The sequence below is a fragment of the Acanthochromis polyacanthus genome, chromosome 8 (assembly GCF_021347895.1).
Source record: "Acanthochromis polyacanthus isolate Apoly-LR-REF ecotype Palm Island chromosome 8, KAUST_Apoly_ChrSc, whole genome shotgun sequence".
NCBI lineage: Eukaryota > Metazoa > Chordata > Actinopteri > Pomacentridae > Acanthochromis > Acanthochromis polyacanthus.
In genome coordinates this window covers 30,649,978-30,674,182 of record NC_067120.1, presented here as the reverse complement: position 1 = coordinate 30,674,182, position 24,205 = coordinate 30,649,978, and the positions used below count along the sequence as shown (strand labels likewise).

General features: G+C 37.8%; 1 protein-coding gene across 4 annotated transcripts in view; it reads right to left on the bottom strand.

The window, feature by feature from the left end:
- Nucleotides 1–840: 840 nt before the first annotated feature.
- The window catches only part of cbfb (core-binding factor subunit beta), a 45,109-nt gene continuing 21,744 nt past the window's right edge, over nucleotides 841–24,205 (bottom strand). The window contains exons 4-7 of one of the 4 annotated variants that reach the window (XM_051951711.1): nucleotides 16,775–16,891; nucleotides 16,562–16,657; nucleotides 14,513–14,578; nucleotides 841–4,876 (exon numbers count right to left, since the gene is read on the bottom strand). In XM_051951711.1, the coding sequence (XP_051807671.1) occupies nucleotides 14,549–14,578; nucleotides 16,562–16,657; nucleotides 16,775–16,891 (243 nt within the window). In that variant the 3' untranslated portion in view covers nucleotides 841–4,876; nucleotides 14,513–14,548. Of the gene's footprint in view, nucleotides 4,882–14,512; nucleotides 14,579–16,561; nucleotides 16,658–16,774; nucleotides 16,892–24,205 lie in introns of all 4 variants that reach the window. The other 3 variants (XM_022204699.2, XM_022204698.2, XM_051951709.1) reach the window with 3 other exon arrangements.

The following is a 24,205-nucleotide window of genomic DNA, read 5'->3' as shown; positions in this document are numbered from 1 at the left end:
GGGACGATCTATTCTCTCCTTTTCATCCTCTGTCTGGTACATTCTGTTCATTCTGAGTATGAAGACTGTCCTGATGGGATGAAACCTGCACTCATTTCTCTCTGTCCTTCAGTGCTTTTTATTGAAACGTCGGCCTTTTATTGTTCAGTCGCAGACAGCCTTAACGAATTCATTGTGAAGGACTACATCTGTTGAACAGTAACTTCATTTGAAATATCAAAACAACTTATTTTTACACATCTCCACAAGTATCCAACCATCCAGCTGGGTTTTTACCTTCTTTTATCCCAGATTGAAGATGGTATGTGTTTGAGATTTTTCCCATCACCTTAACAGAATGGTGGTGATTAAGATTTCATTAATAAGCATTAAAATATTACATTAAAAACATGCACAGAAACGTTGTCTTTGTAATGTCTGCCTGGATAAACTTAACAAATATCAATGGGTTTAGAAGGGATTATTCCTTCAATGCACATTTAAATCCATTTGTTATTAATATCTCAACAAAAATGAGTCTTTGTTTGGTCTGTAAAGTGTTATTTGATATGTAAATTTAACTTTTATTGCCGTGTACAGTTGGCGACAGCAGTAATCCAAATTAGCTTTGAATTTTTCAACATGAGCAATAAAAATCATCAAAAATTTATAAAATAAATGGTGGGCAAATTCCATTTTGACGCATCAGTTTCAGCGTCTGGGGATTGTGTAAGCTGTTGTGCTGTCATGGCTTATTGGAATCCTTTGTTCACGCTGTGAGTCATACTTTTGCCTATTGTTCTGCGTCGAGTCCAAAAGGCCTAATGGAAATCCATCTCAAGAACAAAAAACAGCAATAAATACAAGAATTAATACATGTTTATTATGAAAAAACATCCAACATTTCGAATCGAATATCTCAGATTTCAGATTTCCTCCGAGAGGACAAACTGAAAACAGAGGGGAACACAGACCACACGCACAGGGAGGAAGAAACTTAGAGTGTGCACAGGCCACTAAATATCACAGAGTTGTTCTAAAGTATAAATAACTTAAACAAATAAGAAGATAAACAGCTTCGGTTTAAAACAAAAGAAGAAGAAGAAGAAAATGTTCGTGGTTTATGGTTTGCCTTAATGCCTGCATTAAGAAAAATGAGGGATGGACTTCATCTAAGGTGTTTAAATGGCTGTAATTTTACAGTGGGTGAGTGTAGTGGGGACACTGTGGTCACTTTCTAATTACAGCTTCAAAATCTGGCTTAGTTTGTCATTTACAATCACACCTATGATACTGTTACTTAACTTGAGCATTCTTTTGAAGACATATTTCCAGCTTTGACCAAGAGTTGCAGCAGATTTCCAACAGTTAACATATAAACTACAGTTATTTTAAGGCTTAAAAGCTTTGCACATTGTCCGGCTGTGGTAATGCTTTAACCAGTTTACTTTCTTGCCTGCCATTTTACTGCACTGATTCATTTCCACTAAAACCAGCAATAAAGATGTACATTGTAGCACCATCTTCACTTCATGCTTCCTTTACACTGCATCCAGCCTCACTGCAACATCATCGCATGTATAACAGCTTTAATCCATGTTACATGGATTTTGTGCCACAACCACTTCCACACTCCCTCCGTCCTTCTACCTATTCACCTCTTTGTAAGTATTAAATACCATTTCACGGCTCATCTGCAGAACTTTTCAACATTACAACATCAAACTGAGCCCGCACGACATAAATCCACCTAATTTTACAGTTCAAGTGTCCCTCAAATTAAAGCACGCTCTCCACATTCTTGCACTAATTAAACACCAAGTCACAAGGCGAGCTGACTCTGCATGATCTGACAAGCTTTTCTCCAAAGTTCTCCTAAATTTCTGTGGGGGAAAAAAAAAAAAAAAAAAAACACATTGAGGTTGCCAGTTAGACCTTACATTAGCCCAATTAATCCCTCACTTGTTGTATCCGAATGTCAGGATGATTTTTTTGTTGTTGTTATTGTACCCTGAGCTTGATGCTTTGCCTCCAGTTTGCCAGGAAAACTCGAAGAAACCTTGATAAAATTCTGATGAAGAGCCTTTTAGATTGTTTGCATCCTAAGGTCCGAGTTTTCATTCATTTTTTCATTTTTTTATTTTAATTTAAACTATCAACATTTATTTACTGCAAAATTTCTTGTGAAATATTAAAAACACATGGCTATCAATGTAAAAAAAAATCATCAGTTTTTGTATTTTAGCTTCATACAGTTCTTAAGTCAGACTGAGAGGAAAGAAAGGCATGAACAAAAAGAGTTTTTCTTGGTTATAATAATTAGAATAAAACCGTTGAGTGCACTAAATGGAAAAACACACCGGAAAAATGAAATAAGCTTCTAGTTGCAAAATATAAAAATAATTATGATAACAGGGCCGGAGTCAATCCACATTCAATGTTTTATAATAATAATAACCCAGGAAGTGGATTTCCTTAAAAACAACAACAACAACAACAAAAACTGAGAAATAACATTAATAAAAGAACACATGAAAAATAAAAGCATCAAAAGTCCGAAAACCTCCCAAATTTCTGGAGACATTTTTTTGCATTTCTCATAAAATAAAGCCTAACCGTTGCTGCTGCTGCTGCTACTGGTTCGTAAGGAAGCCGAAAGATGAACGAAACGAATACATGTACAGGAGTGAAGAAGTAATATAAAAAGTAAACATCATGACTTTCAGACAAACAAAATGAAAAGGCAACAAAACAAACAAAACATACCATTTCATTACACTAGTGCTGTAACAGGACAGGGAATAGTCGACGTTTACAGCCCTTTAAGATGAGGAACAGCGGGGTCACCGATGGATGGATTCTAGAACTAAACTGGATCTGTGCCATAGAGGTGAGATAAGATGATCAATTATTAATGCATAGCGATATATAAACAATTCTTTTTAGTTTGTGCACTTGTACACTGGCTGATTTCCATTTGAACAATTTGGAAGATGCATTCACTGTCTATGGATCTCCAAAATATTCGCTTTCTACAAGCTAAGAAACCAAAGTTCTTGTTTTCAGCTTTGCAATGCTGCATTTATCAGAACATTTAATGGTTTTTAAATGTGTTACTTGGCATATGAAGTAGGACATTATACATTATGTATGTTTTGGTGTATTTTTTTATTTTTTTTTATTTTTGTGCTTACATTCCTTCAATGTTTGCACCATCTTTGCTGCTGTAACACTGCAAATCCCCCCCACTTGTGTTATCTTATTTTATATTTTCCTACTAAGGAAGATGCGGAGACATGACTTTTCTGTTTCGATTACCTCTTTAAAGTTAAAGAACACTTGGTTTTTTTGTTCAGATGTTTGCACAGACACCAAAGCCAACTTTACTGGCATTTTGTGTCCTCAAATGCATCCTCAAATTGACTTTCGGAATAAATTAAAAGATGGAAATGTCCTGTTTGGACATAAAAAGCATCACGTTTGCAAGCTGGCTGCTGTTTGGGAACCCATAGCTTCGATCAAACCCAGTTATTCCCCATCAAAGTGCTGTAAAGAGTGATCTGGTGATAAACAGGCTGCATAGGGAGCAACAAAGTACATAGGTAGGCCTGCGTTTGGTTTCATGCATATGAAGAAAAATCCAAGACTGATTGTTTCACATAGTGCAAAACCCCTCGGAAGACAATGGACATTTGAATAAACCCCCCCCACCCCCGACAAAGACACCACATCATTCCCCCTTCCAGAGCCAAAGATCTTGTAGCGCTTTTCTCTTTGTGTAATGTCCCGTCTTTGTTGCTACATAACCGGTGATTCTACTGTAGCGGGTGTCTCACCGTGAACTAAAATTCGAAGTACAGCAAAAACACCTCTCAACCCTATAACCTGATGAAATATCCTCTCTGGTTGCGTCCGTCTTCTAAATGCAACTAAAGTTTCTCCCTCTTCTTTTTTTTCCCCCCCTCCCTCCCCTCTCCAGCAAAGTGAACTTTGGTCTCAGAAAACAGCAGGCTTTAGGAAGTGAGCTAGGTGTAGCAGGGGTTAGCAAAGAGCACGTTAGCAAATGTGAAGCGTTGCACAACACTGAACAATGCACAATTCTTCTTTTCTCCCCCCCCCTACAAACTGTCAACACTTCACTTTTGATGCATGCTCTGCTGGTAAGCCCTGACCGTGACCCTGAGCCACAGCGATCTCTCTCTTTTCTCTGCTCCTTCTGCCTCTCCTCCTCACCCCATAAGTGACATCTACACCCCCTTTACAGCCCCTCTCCCTCTATTTTCAACATCTTGTATTAATAGAAAATATATTTTGGTACTTGAAACTACCCCCTATCCATCAAATCCTTTTAGACCTAGACAAAAAATATCAACGCTTTTGAATATTAATGACTCCATCTTTCCTTTATATATATATATATATATATATATATATATATATATATATATATATGAAAACTGGCATTTGACTCAAAAAAACTCCAACTCTACACATTTTAAAATACCATGCTGCTCATGCTGCTTTACATATATCTGTCTACTTTTTGTCCAGGTCTTTTTTGTCCTTCTTTTTCTATGGCTTCTATTCACTTTCAACTCAATCAATTGAGGAAGTTTGTTTATTTCTACATTCAAATATTGAAAAAAAAAAAAAAGACGTTTGGCATGTGGAAATGATCATATCAAACCTGTTGGGAAATAATGGGAAACAATTGCTCTACAATTGCGGTTTCACTTTGCTTTTTCTGTTGATTGAGTTGAAAGTGAATGACCTGCCGGCTCTGTTTTTTTTTTTTTTTCTACTCTTCCTTCTTCCTCGTGCTCGTCCTCCTCAGCGCATCTTGTGTTCCACGTCAGCGTTGGCCATGTTTGAGCCAGGGCTGGGGTCCTGCTGTCGTCTGGACTGGGGAGAGAGAGGGATGGAAGGATGAAAGAGGACGACGGAGGGACGGAGAGAGAGGTGGAAGCAGGAAGAAAGCGAGAGAAAAGACAATAAATTAAGTACAGTTGTTCACATATGAACACGTGTGAAGATATATTTAAAACACCTCTCAATATTCTGACACTATATAAGAAACATTGTTGAAGTTATTACATATTATTGAAGTTCTTCACCCTCATATCTAAATTTATTCTATAAATTTGAAATCGCATCGACAGACTGAGGTCCTGACATTAGACCCTGTTGGCTGGTCCTGTATCTAAACTTACAGCTAGTGTGGATTTTGTCTGTTCAGGCACCTAAGGTTTGGAATAAGTGATCTGAGATGAACTAAATTCTACAATTCTATAATTTCAATTAGCTTTTATCCAAAGCGGCATACAGTCAAAGTAGATACAACACAAGCAAGGATCTAGTCAGGAGAAAACAACCTGGAGAAGAGCCATAAAACAAATTCAAGTGTGAAAATAGGACCGTGGTGTTTACAGGCAGTGCAGATGTTGGTGTTCAGTGAAGTAAATCATTATAATCTCAAAAATCACTTCTCAAAATTCACAGTTTGCACATAATAATGACTTTGTGCTTGACATCATACAATGCTTGAGATGCTTTTTTACTGGCTTCTTATTTTATTCATGCAATTTTATATATTGTTTTATGTAAAATGCTTTCTATGCAGTCTAAACACTCTACATAAATTAATTTATTATTATTATTACTACCATCAGTGTAAAATGCGCTGTAATCAAAGGGTTGACGTGTTCTTTAAAAAAAAAAAAATTATTAGCATTAGAAGTATTTAGTATTTGTTCCCAACAATCACTCCCTCTGTGAATTGTCCATTATGTGCATTAATATATAATTTAGGAACTCTTTTCAGTCTGCCATTTATTGTTGTATTATTTGTGCATGTACAGTATAAACAGTCTTTCTTTGTACAAAACACAAACCCCTATCAGATGTGAAGGACATGCAGGTTTGATTTGGGTTTATCAAGGATTTATAAATATATAAAGAATTAAAAGAATTAAAATACACATTTATTCACTGATTTGGGTATAAAAGGCTCTCCACTGATTTTTCACATGAAGTTTAGTTGTTGCATGGAATTTGTCTGTAAAGACAGATGCATAATATCTTCTGTAACTCAACAGGAGCCATTTAATAAATGAAGCATTCACTCCAATTATGTTGTGGTAGGACTTAGAAGCCTGGAGATGCAGATTTTAGGACACAGGGAAGGATTAATTAAAGGGAATGTCCAATAATAAGAACTTAAATCCCAGCCTATTAGTTTTTTTAAAATCTATTGGAGCCAACCAAATTAAATTCAGTTTTGTGAAATAAATGTATCCATAACAGCTGAGACACGGTGAGCAGGTAAAGCACTGTTTATAGGTGTGTTAAAACTAAAGAGGACAAATTATTGTTGGGATCATATTTAGTTTTAGCATCTAAGCTACAAATGCTTCATCTCAGTTAAAACTGATGACAAATCCTTTCAGCATGCCACTGCAATGTGCTTTTCATGAATCAGAGTGTGTTAGAAACCATTTATTACACGTTTACAGCTGCAGACACTTGATTTTGACTAACTGAAGCCCCTCAAACTGTCACTAGAGGTCGCCAGAGAGCTTCATAACAACCCAGATCTGTGCTGCTGTTAATACACTTTAGTCAAGGTGGCCGGCAGACAGACAGACAGACGGGCAGAGACGCAAACAGACGGACGGACAGACTGGCTGACATGCAGGGCTCTCTGACACAGATAAACACGCAAACAAAGTTGATCATTAGGTCACCGACAGAAGCCCTCAGCATGACAAGACTTTTAAAAATATTCCATGACCGGCTGTAGTGCGTTTGCGATGCAGTGGCGTGACCTTCTCCTGCTGTAAAAAAACATACCTGTGGTTACATGTTTACACTTAAGCGATAGCCGAGGGAATTTGGACGGGCTCGGGTGAGGGAGAGGTGAGAAAGTGCGAGGAGAGGTGAAGCAGAGAGCAGAGCAGACAGAAATGCAGACAGAGATAGTAAAGGGGTTGCTTAGCACAAGTGGAATGCAGTTTGTGTCATCTCAGTGACTCACCATAATAGCAACATACACGCAGTCACATGCACACGCACATACAGTATGTCATACTACCATTTTGACTCCTCACAGCCAGACTGACTCCACTTTCTGCCAGTCGTCCTCTGCAGAGCTTTTCTGTTGTTTAATCGGAACTGCTGCCATCAAATATTCATGTGTGGCCCGATTAGACGGTTTTGGTGGAGTCGCAGTGAGCTCGGCTCTTAATTGTTCAACACGGTGCCATCTGTGCCCATTTGTGCGTCATCACAGTCTGCCCAGAAATGTTCATACTGGACCTGGATTCTGCAGCGTGTTTGCAGCCAGCGTTCAGCGTCCATCCAAGGAACGGTCTGATTCTAACGCAGTGAGGCCAAATATAAGAGCATGGAGGTGGTGGGTGTGTATGTAATGTGTTCTACTTTAAGGCCAAAATCTATTGCAACAAAGAATAATTAGTTTTCTGAATTAATTTGGTAATTTACATACCAAACCTGAAAGCTACACAAAAATAATCAGAATTTTGAATTAAAACATCCAGATTTTGCACATTCCTACTTTCAAAATTGTATTTTTGGGGTTAGTAGATGAAGGTTATGTTTGTTTGACCTGTAATATGCACAAAAAGCTATAGAACATGTTAAAAGAAAGGCAAAAACAAAACAAAAAATAGCATAATATTGGCCAGAGATTATTATGACAATGTTTCTCAAGCATTAACTAATTGATTTAGATGCCAAAGCACACAGCCACACTAAAAATAATCATTATTTTAAACTAAAAGGCCGACATTTTGCACATTTCTACGTTCATTACTGGATTTTTTGGGCTACTAGATGAGATTTACATGCTTTTATGTTTGGGTTTATAAGTTTAATGACCTATAATATGCACAAAAAGCCATAAAACATGCTAAAAGAAAGGCAAAAACAAACACAAAAAAAGCACAATATGTGCCAAATAATATTAATGACAATCTTTCTTAAGCATTAACTAAGTGATTTAGATGCCAAAGCATAAAACGACAATAAAATAATCAGTATTTTATATTAAAAGGCCCATCTTTTTCACATTTCTATGTTCATAATTGGATTTTTTGGGCTGCGAGATGAGGTTTACATGCTTTTATGTTTGGGTTTACACGTTTGAGGACATATAATATGCACAAAAAAGCCACATATCCTGCTCAAGGAAAAAAAAAAGGAAAAAAATGCCAAAAAAGCTGGAACATCTTAAAACAAATTGAAAAACCCAAAAGCATCATATGGGACAAAGACTCAGAGTGACAGAAAAATGACTTTTTCGAACCATTGTGACAATCTTTCTGAAGTATTTACTCAGTGATTTTGATGCCAAAGCATAAAAGTGCACAACAATAATCAGTATTTTGTATTAAAGGGCCAATATTTTTGCACATTTCTTAGCTCCTAATTTTAGATTTTGGGTCTACCAGAATAAATTTACATGCTTTTATGTTTGGGATTTTAAGTTAACAGACACAAAAAGTTATACAACATATAACAAACTAAAAAAGCATAATAAAAAGACTGTTATGATCATCTTTCTTAAGCATTAACTAAGTGATTTAGACACCAAAGCAAAAAGCCACACTAAAATAATCAACATTTCAGATTAAAAGATCCATATTTTTGCATATTTCTAAGCTCATAACTTTATATTTTGGGTATACCAGAATAGGTTTACATGCCTATATGTTTGACTTTTTAAGTTTGTAGATCTACAATATAATGAAAAAGCTATATAGCATGGTAAAACAAATTAAAAAAAACCCCAACACTTAATATGGGCTGTTTAACGAATGATAACTACTTGTTCTACACTTCAGAAGAGAATTCTCCCTAAAATCTGCAAAAACTCAGCTTTATAGCCTGTTTTCCTTCCTCTGCTACTTTATTTTACTATTTCAGCTTTCACTGCTAAACTGCATGTTGCTGTTTTTAGTGAGAAAGGCTGAACAAACCTTCTTTTATGTTACTTATCCAAGAACGAATGGCACACAGAATATGTTTGAGACCAGCTGGTGAAATGAGTGCAGAATTCAGCAGCTAATATCAGGCTTACATTCATCAGGCTGACAGAAAAAAACATCTGGGAAAAAAAAGAAAATGCTTAAACTTCTCCACAACTGCTGAATATGCAAATGCACAACTGTTTTCTAAATGCAATGGTGCAAGTAGCCAAAACAGTCTGTCACTGCAGGTTTGCACACGTTCACACCACGCTGCAGTAAACACGAGTAATTATTTCTAGAAAGCGCATTTTAAAAACTTCTCAGTGGATGTTTGAGAATGCTACTACTGGATGTAATCTAACATTTAAATGTAATAGAGGATTTTGCATAAATATAAAACCACTAAACAACAAACTGATGTAACTTTTTTCCTGCCATGCCATGTTTTGAAAGTTGAAAGAAACTTTAAATATAGTTCATACTTTACAGTATGGGATTTTTATTGACAAGATTGCTCCATAAGCATCTCCATTTTCCCTCTGCTGTCCTTTCTTTAGCATTCAAAGACTTTAAACATCTTTACTTGTCAGCGCATGAAAGTACAACTGCTCTTTTGCACTTTTCATGAACTCTGTACAATTTGCAGACACATTTGCACCTTAGATTTTTATATACATTTATTTATACACACTGTTTTAATATTTTTTTTTTTTGCGCATTACATATTTGATATGTAGCTGCTGTAGGAGATTGCAACCAAAGTTTCATTGTATTTTGCTTTGCAGTGACAATACAGCTTCTATTCTAACGTAAAAGACCACAAGAAACTACAAACATGAACAGTTCTCACCAGCAATTACTACAGTGATATGCAGCAGTAAACAATGTGATTAATTTAACCCTGTCTCACTCTCTCTCTCGCTCAAAAAAAACAAAAAAAAAACATTCCCATACAGCTAAGCTGCAGAAGAAACCTATTATCTCAATGAAATTTAGAATACTACACATCAAAAACCCCCACAAAATCTGCATGAAGAGGCTGGAGGTGTGAGTCTGCAACAGGACTGTAACACAGAAGCACTTTTATTTATATTCTTAGTTTCGTTTTTACTCATTGGTTGGTTGGTTTTAGCAACAAAACTGCTTAGTTAGAAAAATACACTATCGTTCAAAAGTTTGGGGTCACTTAGAAATATCTACTTTTGAAAGAGAAGCAGTTTTTTTCATTGAAGATAACATTAAATGAATCGGAAATACAGTCTAGACATTATTAATGTGATAAATGACTATTCTAGCTGGAAACATCTGATTTTCAATGGAATATCTACATAGGGGTAAAGAGGAACATTTCCAGCAACCGTCACTCCTGTGTGCTAATGCTACATTACTGTTAGCTAATCATGTTGAAAGGCTAACTGATGATTAGAAAACCCTTGTGCAGTTATGTTAGCATGTGAATAAAAATGTGAGTTTTCATGGAAAACATGAAATTGTCTGGATGACCCCAACTTTTGGACGGTAGTGTATACACTGGGTGAAAATAAGCCCCGTTAAAGGTTAAAAAGGGTTAAAAGTTCCATCCTAATATAGGATTGGTTCTCCTGAAAAGACGTGACAGTAAAGCAATTAAATTAATTGCAAAGATACATTGATAAGAAACATTTTTGGCACACAAAAAAAAAGTAATCCAAGAGAATCTTCCTTCCAAACAAAAACTGAGATTGTTTATCTATCCAGGGATGTGACTTTTGACAGACAGAGCTGGATTAATTACACCTGGAAGGTCACAAGGCCACAGCTTCAGTAAACTCAGAAAGCCACACGAACAAGATTTAAATCTTACACGGAGAGCTCGAGTGCAGTGTTTGTCTTTCTAGAAGGGAGTGGTCTTTGCTAATCACGAGGGCCGGAGAGATTTTCTGTATTGATCCGCACACAGATGGAAGCCTGTTGGCCCACTATAGGCTGCTTAACCACAACTCAATACTGGTGAACTGTGTGTGTGTGTGTGTGTGTGTGTGTTTCTTGACGAACTCTGAGCAGATTTGCTGTATCTGCGAGTTTGTGCACATATGTGAATGTACACCGTTTGTGAATTTGTGTGTGTGTGCACGAGTCAAAACGGGGGGTCTGATGGCGATCAATACTAATGATATATTAATGCTTTCAGTGCCAGCTCATCATTCACCACCAAACATCTTTCTGCTGAGCACTTGGAGTGTGTGCGCATGTGTGTGCAGTTAAAAGGCACATTTCTTCTCAATCTATTGCTTCACCATCCATCACTCGGACAGGTGCCTTCTGACCTTGAATGACTGGAATATCGCTGCTTTTGGATGAAAAATGTTGTAGCTGCCAAAATGATGAAGCTGTAGGAATTAGGAGGGAAATGGCTTTATATTCAGTGAGCACCTGAGCTGAAAAATTGGAAAATAACCCCAACAGCATTTTCAAATGTAATCTTTACTGATCATTTAGCACTCATCGCAGCAGTAAATGTAAATGGGATGATTTAATAACATACAACCTTTACAGTATTTGTCATTATCGCTTCAGTTTTGTTGCACAGGTGTCGTGTTTTTGGCTTGAAAATCTTAACCCTGCAGACAGCTCTGTATGTATCATATGTCAGCCAAAGCCTTTTATATCCATTTGATATGTAAACGATACTGAAATGCTGCCTTCACTGTATCTGTGCAATCCATTTCCTCACACAGAGACCTACAAAGAACACAAATCAGCTTCCCTTCCCGTCTTTCCCTTCTATTTGATCAAAAAGACTTAGCTTTGCCTTTGAATTTCATGCAGTAAGATAACTAGATCACCAGCTAACGAGACTCAGAGTCACAGACGAGGGAGACACAGATGGAGAGGTGGAGTTCTGACCACAGAAATGCAGAGGCTGAATCTGTGCAGCAATTCAGCAACGCTCGTCAGTCACACCCAAAGAAAAAAAAAAAGAGCTCAGAGCAGATCTGCAGGATCCCACTGCTGTTTCCACCGACTCTACAAACCGTAAAACTCAGCTCATATGAAGGCTGAGTTATGAAACAAGCACTGAAGCAGTTTGTCTTATCATCTGCAAAACAATGGGAGTATTTTTGTGAATAATTATACTCATAAATAAACTTCATCTCCATTCTCCCACATCCAGCATTACCGTCTGCTAATCCTCTGCAGCAGACCCACACTCTACGGACGTCACGACTGCAGGGCACAGAGATAACAGCATAATGAACAAGTATTGAAACAAACTCGAGCCTTTAAAGCTTTGGGAAAGTTGGAAATACTGTGTTCACGTATAAACAGCAACTTCAAGATGTCAGTTTATAAATATATATTAAAAAACATGAATTTGTCGTACATTTATTAATTTATCGTTGCAATTTATTCTGATGTTTTGGTATATTTATTACATATTTAAGCAACGCTGGCTTTTGTAAAGCCAAACAAAATGCTTTACATTAATCGTGTTTCCAAAAGGGGAATCACTTCTGTCAGACTTTTTCAAAGAAGGGTGTCATTTTTATAATTTGTCACCCAAAACTCAACATGACCCATGTTTGCTACTGCACAGCAGACAAGTGTAGGCCTTCTAATAACTTAGAACCCTGGGAAATACTATCTAATTCAAGCTGCCGAGTTATGCATCCTAAAACAAGCAGACTGATAAAAACTTTTCAATAAAACTGTGTTTACTTACTTTTTTTACTTTGCAGAAAAAAACACTTATTCCATGCACTCACCACAAAGTAAAAAAGACAGCAGTAGAAAAAAGTAATTTAAGTAACCTTTTGAGGGACATACTGCAAATTTCAGTAAAAACCGAGGAGTTGTGCTACAGTTCTCCATGAACCAAAACCATATTTTTTTTTCTGCTTGTTTTTTACTTATTTGTTGCCTGGAAGCTTTCACATGTCATTCCAAACTTTATGACAACAATATTTTTATCCATCTTCGTCCTATTTATCTGAGATGACTGAAAACACTCTCATATTGACTTGCTAAAGTGACCATAAATTAATTTGTTTCATGATGACGTGTCAAATTGAAATGTGAAATGGGTCACTTGAAATGATACTGTACCTCCTGAATCTGCAGCTCCTGCTAAATTTATAGAACTTTAAAGCAAGTTTCATTAGCATAATTTACCTGTCAGCACTTTAACTTCATTGCTTTGTTCATTCTTTTCTCTGTTTTAGCTTTTGGTTTCTTCAGGCAGAAGATTTGACTCTTTAAAACCTACGATACTCTTTGCCAAACAAAAGATACACAACTAGCTTGTTAACATAATGCAACATTTAGCAGTAAAAGCTGCTGGTGATGCTAGTGGAGACCAAAAACAGAACAAAAATAGAGTCAGTATTGAATTTACAGTAATAGAATATTAGCCTGGTGGTCAGAAACACAACTCAAAAAGAGTCACAACTTATTTCTTCTGCCAACAAGTGACCGAAACTATCCGTTATTGCTGATTTAAACTTCTATAAAACTCATAAAATACAGGGTTCGGTGTTGAACAGTCTTGTCTTGCTACCATGAGGTTAAGTTTAAAACTACTACTAGCTGGTTTTACATTGCTGTTTGTGTATAATTAAAACATCTGAGACATGATATTCCATGTTAAATACTGAGCTCTAGAGAGGGGTGCCAGATTTTCTTTAAACAGATCCAGGTTAGCCGTTTCCCCAGTTATGCTAAGCTAAGCTCACTTTAGCCGAGTACGGAGGCTTCACACACTGACGTGAGGAAGGAAACTGCTTTCTCATCTACCTCTTGTCAAGACATTGACTTTATCATAATTTTGAACTATTGTGGTGACTTGCCTTTTGTGTAAACTTTATGAGAGAACTTTTATTTGATAATACGTCTGCACTGATAACCTACAAATGGAAGTTCAAGAGTGTTCGCTCCAATATGACACCAGAACAAAATCTTAAGTTGGACACAGTTAAATTTCTTTGACATGAAATGGGAATTTTTTTGTACCAAATCTAATGCTTTTTAAGACACAGCTTGTGCTTTAGGAGATTAGTGATGGTACTTCTATTGATTCAGCAGGAGACACAAGGTTTTCTTTTTCTGTTAGAGCCTCAGGGAAGAAACATGAGATCAGTCAGATGATGGTGATGAATGACTTTCTTTCTTTCTTTCTTTCTTTCTTATAAAATGCTAAGTTACTGCTGTTTCTTTTCTCTCTTATTTTTGCAGGGCCATGTGCTGCCAAGCTGTGGTTGATCTCGTTTTTTGTGCGTCTCCGTGTGTGTCGCTATGCACAACGAGTTATAAAATGGCAACATCTTTAGCTCATTCCGTCTCTCACACCACACGGGCAATAAACAAGCATATTTTACAGTCATAAAATTCATTAGAAGTGCATGCACATTTACGAACGCACACACACGCAGACACGAACAAACGCACACAGACACGAGAATGCACACACGTAAATGACACAGGTGGACGCACACACCCATGCACGCACACACACAGGGTGGTTTAGTGCATGACAGTGTGATAGATGGTGAGAAATGAAGGACACAGACCCTGTTCTTTTCTGCTGGCTGTCTGTCTGTGTGTCATCAGTCCCAGATTTTAGAAACCACAGGGTCCTAAAAAAATAAACAATTTGGGGTTCATTCGGAGGGCGTCAACTTAGGAAGGATGCCACTGATCTCCCCAAAGCCTTGCTGGGAAAGTTAGTTTGTCTCAAGTAATTAAAATGCATTTGGGACGCTTTTAAAAGTCAAACTTACAGCATATGAATTCAAAATGATATAAAAGACATGGCAAAAAGCACAAATTTTCTAGACTGTGCGCAATTCAAGAGCTTTTATTTAGTCCAATTGAGGAATTATTGTATGTTCTGATTATTTTTTCATATTCAACACTGATATAACAAGGTTGCATCAGCTAGATTTCAGTCATTTTTCAGCGACGTATCGCACAAAGCGAGTAAACTACTTTCCCTTCGGAGGCTTTTGGGACACCTGGCAATCATTCATTCAATAATATCAAATCAAATCAATTATCAGATTAGATTTATTGTCAAACTGATCATGCACTAAACCTACGATTCAAACTGTAGATATATTTTTCAAACAATAATAAAAAAAAAAAGAAATAAATAAAGCACACAAGCACACATCACACAACCCTAAGCCACCCCAAGCGCTAAGCAAACAAAGACATAATAGAAATTGCTAACTGTACCTTTGATTCAATATATTCTATCGCCATTATGAGATTATGGCAAATACTTCTACTTTTTGGCTAAGAAAGCAGTAATTTACCTGAATCCCAAAGCATCTGTAACACATTTCAGTTGATCTTAAAAACTAAGAATATGCTAAATTTTGATTTTCACATTTTCAAGAGCCAATTTTCTAAATGAGCTGCAAGCAACAAACTGTACAACAAGCGAGTTGTGTTGGTGATGTTGTTGGCTATATGTAGTCTTGCAAAGCCGGTCCACAAAGTTGAAAATTTAACAACAAAATAGAGTAAAAATTGACTACAACTTGACTGGGAAAATGTACTGAACGTTGTTTGGTCTTTGATCCCAATTTACAAACAGAAATTTCATGGTTAGAGCTTCTATAAATGTCAAATAAATGAAATGTTGAGGTACTCATGACGTGTTCGTTACAATACTGAATCCTCACTGTTCGGTGGAGTTACATGTAGAAATTTACGACATTTATCAGTGAGCTGTAATCAGAGGTGCAACATACTTGAAGTGAACAGAATAAAGGCCAATTCAAGGTTTCCACATGTCTAGGTGCAGACCAATGCTGTCTTTGAAAGGGTAGAGCGGATAGTCGAGAGCGGATGCGTGGTTCAATTCGGAGTATAAGATGCATATTGGTCTACTGCAAATTCCTGCATTGCCCCTTATATTGAAAACATAAAAACATGCAGGAATCTCATGAATGTGCCTGAACTCCTGGCTGTGACTTTGTGCTTTTTGCAGGTTACAGAATTTAGGTACAAATTTGGCTACACTGACAGATTATTCTCGAGGTGCGCCAAACATCGTGGGCAAACAAAACACGGGATATCTGGAGAATTTAGTACTTCTTGCCGCATTCATGCACCATTAATTGAAAGTCAAAAGCTACAAATCAAAGAATCTCCCAAATCCTACAGCGATTACTCCAATTCTAACTCTTTTATTGATGAATCTCAAAGGTGCAGATGATGGAAAATCATTATAAGCATTTGTTTAGAGTGCAATTTGCATTTCCCTTGCACCTGAGCAGTCAGCATGCTTGCATTACGTAGTCATACACGTGGACGTCTGCAAATGATGTGGGCAGATCACAAAATATGCATTATGCATACACTTGCGAATATGGAAAGCAGGAACTGGCCTTTATTGTGGTGGGAGTCACATTGTTGGCCTTTAAGTCACATTTTGCATGCAGAATTCAAAGTGTGCTGGCACCAGAATGACTTTGGACTGGCTTTGCAAGATTAAAATAAGTTTAGTGATGTAGCAGATTTGTGAGCTTTAACAGTCCAACCTTCATAGAGATGGTGGACCAACATCAATTGAGCAGTGTTATAGAATACAACAGCCCCTGTCCTCTCACCTCTAGATCCTCTCTGTGTGATCGATCTCTGTCCTCAAAGTCTCTGGTCCTGCGTCGAGCCTCTTCGAACGCCGCCTGAGCCAAAGCATCCTCGTGCTGCACAAAAACACAGAAACAAAGATAAAGAAACTCCAAGGTTACGACAAAAGAATAAGGGCAATAAAAGAAGCAGAATTGATATTTCATGCTGTAAAACAAAAGGATGTGTGGTACCTGTGCCCTCTCATCATCATACTCCAGATATCCCATCCCGTCCAGCCTCTGTAGGTCGATCCAGCCTCTCCAGATCACACAGACGCCATTCAAGATCATAGGAGCCTTTAAATAGACCTGCAAACACAGTGATATTATTGTCAGTGCTGCAACACATCCTAAAATGTGTCTTGCAACATTTGTTCTCTTCAGTTAGTTGTTTTTTGGTCATGTTACCGATTAGTCTTCTTCGGAAAATCTCAGATGTTAAGCTAATATGGCAGCAAGTCTCATTAAAAACCAGTACAGCAATAAAAAGCACTGGTCTGATACTTTTTAGAAACACACAAGGATCCATTCTCTGCTGCTCACGACTTCGGCAAAGAAAAAAGATGAAGTGCATCAACTATATTTAAGCCGTAGGCAGCATCAGCTTAATATGACCGAGATATTAATGCAAATAATAATTCTTAAATCAGAACCCATCAGCTGTTTCTGCGGAATAATGAAAAGCTCTGTGTTTGGGAGATAGAGGCGTCTCTCTGCACCCTCCTCCCCATCCTCAGCTCTAACTGCTGTGGAACAGAAAAACCACCAACTACGTCAAAACCTCTGCAGTACAATTGAGTGCTGGACCAGTAAATGACGCACACTGACGTGCATTTCCATATGTATGCATGTTCACAATCGGTTGAGGTCAGTTTATAATGCAGGTTTGTGTGCGTGTGTCTACTGCTACTCCAGCTTTAGTGGAAATTTATTGATCTAATTAAAGCCCAAATGATCGAAAATAAATCACGTCTGAAAGAAAAGGGTAATTTTTGTGTGTGCGTTTTATTATCTTACAGCCATCGCCCAAGGTCTGTGTCGTGTTCAATGGCTTTATTTACAGACTGGCAGTCAAAATATGACTTTGTGGTCTTTTGTTCTGGGGTAATTATCTCAGCCCTTCCTTTACTTATTTAGTCATTGAAAATAAACGCCAGAGCCGCCTCAGGTCTCACTTGTCTTCAGTTAATCCTGATAATAACAAGAAAGTCTGAGCATGTCTGTGTTGTTTGACCTTGTATTGTGTCTGTTTTGTCTGCCTGTGAATGAGGGAGAAGGGCAGCGGTGATAATGTCGGGACTGGAAGAGCCTTCCTCTTCTTTCATTAACCCCTTTTCTCTTCATGTATAGTGAGCAGCCGAGCAAAGCCAGTCTGCAACGTCAGACAGTCAGACAGGGGAGGGTCCGGCTTTGTGTTTCCTGGTTATATTACACATGGCTCAGTGCCAGGAGGACTGCAAAGAAACCACCAAATATATGTGTGTGTGTTTCCACGAGGTGAGGGAATGTGCACATCTTGCAGGACCACAGAGCCGTTCTGAAAATCCAAGCTGCTGCAAATCACAACGATTTATCTGAAATGTGCAATAGCAATATTTTGGTAAGAGACGAGAGAGTAAAAAGAAATGTTAGATGGTAGATTTTTGATGAAAATCTTGCAAGACTAGAAAAAAACCAACTCAAATAGTTTAGTTAAACCCATTGTCAAACTGTCTTTTGGCTAATATGAGCACATGGAAATAAACTGTTTACATAATACTAACAGTTGTCTATTTACACATCTAGTAAATGCAAGGTAGGGCAATCCATCGATTTCAAAATTAAATTGGAATTCAAAACAATTTGCAGCTCTCAAAGGCTGCGACGACATACTGAGACTGATGCTGTAATTCAGTTTTAATTAATTCATGCACTCTGAAACTTTCAGGGGTAGTTTATGCTGCCCATTGATCATACATACTACAGAGTTTTGCCACATACATGTTGTGGTTTAAGTAACATAAGCCAAGTCTGATTATTTAATAGCTACAGCGTTTTGTACAACATTTTACTGGTTTAAAATTCAGTGGTTTCAACTGTCATGCTAATGATTTTACAAAACCATGCCGTCTTCCTGGTGCGACATTCAAGATTGGGGCTGTTTTTCACGTGATAATGCTCCAAAACAAGCTTTAAATCTGTTACAGAGTTAAAATTGAAGTGAAGCTTGACTTTAAAAACAAAATCACAAATGAAGTTGCAATACATGTTGGAAAAAAAACACAATTTTCACCAAATGGCTCAGCGGTAATGCAGAACAAAATGTAGAGTTCCATTAGTGGCATGGCTAATTTAAGTTCAATATTCACAGTCCGTTCAGCTCTGATATGGTCTTCAAAACTCCAGCATTTTGGATGCAAAATACTTAATTTTGTTCATAATCTCGTTATTGTCCGTTTCCTGTTTGGTGTTGGTTGGGTTTCGAACACTTTTCTACTCAACATGGCTGTCTGTCTAAACATGTAAATTGCAGCATACAAAACTAAAAACAAAGCTTAATGGTGCTCAATTATTCACTTGAATTGAATTTAGTTTATATTACATTTTTTAAAAATCAGTGAGGGCTAACCTCTTATTTGCAGTGTTGTGGAATAATAATTTCAAGTGAATTAAAAGATTAAAAGTTGCTTTAAAGCTGCTAGACTCAATGTTTGTCATTCATATTGGTCAACATGACTACTTGTGATTGACTCATAATGAAAAACTCACAGAGTTCCCCTGAACTCTGTGCACTATTTCAGCATTTATTTATACCCCTTAGCATTGCTTTTTTTCATTCACTTTCACTACTCGGATAGCACCAGCTTTGACCAGTGCAGGGCAGCTGTTTTTAGCTAAGATGCTTCAAAACACAAGTTGCATACCGTCTGTTGAGCACCAAATTAGTAAAACTTTATAAATCACGAAAGTAAATCTGCATGCCAGATATGAATCAGAAACAACAAATGACGTGAGAAAGCAGTGTCTAATAGAACAGCAATAAAATCTAAGTATGATACATTACGGTAAATAATATAAGCAGCAATCTCAAAATACAATAAAAAGTAAAGCAGAATTCTGGCAATGATACTGAGTTATTGAGGAATACAACGCATGATATGACATATTGCACCTGCAAAATGACATATTGCACATTAAGTTGACAGACAGTTGACTAGCATTTAGTTAAATGCCAGATGCTTTTCTCAGCAGCTGGTGGAGACCAAATTAGGGGTAAAGGTAGGTTGTTTATTGGACATACATTTGCCCTGAATTTGCTGCTATTATATGAAAAATGCAGCAATCCTAACACATCAATATAAAAGCTGCAATTAATTAGTAGAATTTGCTGAAAAAAGAAGCAAAAAGACAAAAAAACCAAACAAAACTATCAAATCAGGCAGTGCACACACTCTCTTCACTAAATAATGCATTTGCAGGAGCATTCTGACAAAATTTTCAGAGCCAAATGTGTTAAAGACTTCATAATATGCAGCAAATGTTTCTTTCTTTCATTGACTTGTACTTCCTCACCACACTGATATCAATTAGCAGGAGACAGACAGCGAGTGGCAGTGAACAGAACGTGTTTTTTTGAACATTTGTTGGTGGTATTTTCATCAAAGTAAACAAGTATTTAGGAATGAATTAAGGAAATCAAACAGTCCTCCCTCCCAAAAACCTCGCAGAAGACTGGATTTTTCTGTGACACTGGCCGAGCTCCACGTTCCTGCATTTTTACTCAGGCTATTTTTGGACAGCCTCTCACAGGACTTCTTTTACCACAGCTACCCACAGTGCACCGGGGTTGCAGGGGAGACCGCACCCCAAGAGACTGTGGGTTTTTGTGTTTATTCCAGTCAATGTTTTTCTCTACGTGTCTGTGTATGAGTGTGAAAGCAAGAGAGCAAGAAAAATGGCTTCCACATCTGTGGAGGCTGCACGGCGCTTTTAAAAAGAAGGCTTCATTTGCCTTGACGGGGGGAAACTCATGAGTGTGTGTGTGTGTGTGTGTGTGTGTGTGTGTGTGCGCGTCTGTTCGTGCAAGTGTGTGTCTGTTCGTGAGGGGAAAATATGTAGAAACGGCCCAACCACAGACTTCCTCTGAGAGAGAACCATGTCAACCCCCACATCCATTTACTGAGACACACATGTGAAGACGGGAGGGCTCTCACACGCTGAATAAGAAAAACAAGGCCAGTGAAATCCAGTGGAAACTCAGAATCGCTCAAAAATATCGAGTTTAGCAGGCTCGCTTTCAGAGGATTTGTGTACCGATTTGTGTTCCCGTATTTATTCCACTCGCTAAACATTTGCAGAGTTCGGTTACACGTGCAGATTTAACATCTTCCAGAACATTGTGGGCCACTGGTAAGCTTCCTTACAAAAACGGCATATGCAAAATTCATGTTTTCACTTGTTAAATGCTCTAAAAACCACGAGTGTTGATGCTGCATCATCACACGTAAAATGCATGCGAACCTATGGATTTCAAAGACGATGAGGTCACATTCAGCATCTTTTTGAAGTGAACTCATCCTGCAGCTTTGAGAAAAGAATCATCAAATCGTGCAGGAATGGTGTGCTATAACTTTTGGTGGCGATTAGTTGCACAGTTTTTTCACAATTAGCAAAAAACTTTGATTCATCTGCACAAGCACAATAATGGGAAGTGAAAAAACAACAGTCCTTGGATCAAACTGCTCCATCATACATTACAGTAAAAGACTTTATTCAAACTTTGAAGACACTTTGAGCCTTCATATTCATCTATATTTTCATATATTTTACAGTGTTACACATTACTTGGAACAGTTTTTCATATTATAATGGATGTAATTTGCGTGGAAGTTATCACTCCTGAAAATATTTTCAAAATAAAGTGAATTTATGCCACTTAGGATTCATACATTATCAATATATAATTCACATATTTGTGTATTTAAGCTTGTTTCGAGAATGTGGTTCCTTTTAACAGTCACAAACGGGTGAATATTTACATATTTGAGATCTATGAACATAAGTTTCTTCTGATTAAATCTATATTTTGACATATTTTTAACCTGTTTTCACAGAACACCAGCTCTATATACTATTTTGCACATTTGCATTGTTTTGATAGTCACACACTGGGGATTATTTACAATTTACATGATTTAAAAGCAAAAATTTCCTTCTGACTAAATCCATATTTTGATATATTTTTTTAAAATTTTTATGAAATCACACTAAGGTTTTGTACAGCAGTCATTTCCTTAAAATTTGTGTAAATGTCCATTTTGCTGCCATACATTGCTGCATCCCCCTCTAGTGTTTTCTGCTGTTTCAAACAGCACAAAAAGATGACGTATTAAAAGAAATTCCTGAACAAATGAGACAAAAATACATTGTTACATAGTATATGATAGATATAAATTATATCTTATGGTTTTTAAGTCACAAGATCTTCACCCAACTGAACTGTGAGATATTGGGCTGATGTGTTTGGATAAAGTGTTCGTCACCGCTCAGAGGTTTCTGAAGCCTTTTCTGTGACATATTACGATGTTTTCTCCTGTAATCCATCACACATCTGCAGTGTTGTGACATACAGTGAAGTATTACATAACTCTGTCCTGTGATTCGGCTCCAAACATTTCGATCACATTTTTGCGGACAGTTTTCTTCATCACATGTCTCAGTTTGCCCCTTGAGACAAACACAACGGGCAAATTGCAAAACATTGCAGCTTTACGGTGCAGTGAGTAGGGTGAGTAGGGTGATGTTACAGCTTGCAACCAACATGTAAAAAACCTTTTGTGGCCATTAAAAGTGACTCAGCAGAAGAGGCTTCTGTAGATATAAAGGGCTCATTTTACGAAAACACAACTGCTCCTATTTTTCAGTGATTACAAACTAAAAAAAACACATTATGAATATTAGACTTTATTTCTGCCAATAAATCGCCAAAAAATACAACCCCCCCCTCCCCCCCCCCCCCAACAGTAGCCCTTTAACTTTAGGTGATTTCAATCTTTTGACTTGAACTTTACTGTTTGAGGCCACAGATGAGGACCTTACCCGGTGGCATTAACCAGCTGCACCTTTGTCAATGAGTGTGTGGCCTTTATACAGTCACTTATTGCTATGTGTTTGCATATCGGTGATTTATGAGGACAGTTTTTTTGTTCAGGTTCGCCTGTCTGATCAGATTTCTTCCATTTTAGCCCGACAGCAGGGCTGAGCGAAGACGTAACGCACAGAGATACATTCACCGCCGAGGATTCAGCTATTGTAAGTGCTTCCTGCACTGTATGTGTGAGAGAGAGAGAGGAGTGTGTGTGTGTGTGTGTGTGTGTGTGTGTGTGCTGCCAGACGGTGTGTGACGCAGATGTAAAGGGATGTGTTGGCAAACTGCCTCTCATTCAGTCTGATGCCAACCATCTAGTCAGCACAACTACCCACTGCTTCACACACACACACACACACACACACACACACACACACACACACACACACACACACACACACACACACACACACACACACACACACACACACACACACACACACACACACAGACCAGTGCCCACGAGGTGTGTGAACACAATGGCTATCTGTGTTTTCAGCCTTGTGAGTTGTGTTGCAGTCTGTCTCTCCTACGCACGCCAACACACACACACACACACACACACACACACATTCAAATAAACAACCCAAAACATGGCTCTTTTCATGCCTCCGTCACATTTCAATGTATGCGTTTTTCGGCATCACGTCTCTCTCTCTCTCTCTCTCTCTCTCTCTGTGTGTGTGTGTGTGTGAGTGTGTGTCTAAGCTGGAGGCACCAACTGATTTAGCGCAGTAATTATGTTATTATCCCGAAGAATGTAACATCAATGGCTGTCAGAGCGTCTGGGAGGTTGCATGTGTCGATTACAAACCATCACACAAACACCACTGTGTGTGTGTGTGTGTGTGTGTGTGTGTGTGTGTGTGTGTGTGTGTGTGTGTGTGTGTGTGTGTGTGTTTTAGAATGAAGATGAGCTCGAGTGACTGTCTGGAAAAGTGTGTGTGTTCATGTGTGTTATTCACACAACAAACGTGTGTGTGTGTCTGAGTCAGCAGTCAGTCACTCTTTCTTTCTTCCTCCTCCTTTCTTTCTCTTTCTGTATATCTTTCTTTCTTTCTGCGTCTTTCTCTTTCTTCAAGGGCCTGGAAATCACATTTATAGACGACTTAATCTATTTTTTTGTTCGTTTCACGTCGTGTTTAGTTGATGCAGTTTACTGTGAATATAGAACTGTTGTATCTTGATAAACAGCTCTTCAGAACTAAACTTTCTTTCATTTCTTTCTGTGCTCTAATACCATCACTCCTCACCCATGATCTTGTCAGTAGAATATTATGAAACACTCCACATAAAAGAGGTCTTAAGTAAAATGGTGTCAGTATAGCTGCAGGACAATAAGGCTCTCAAGTGCACATCACATTAATCATTCCTGATTCATACTCCCCCCTCCACAGCACACTGGAGAACACACAGACACACACAAGTACATGGCAGCCTCTTCACAGCCAACTACAAAGACATAATATCTCCGCTGAACACAACTTTGGCTCAGA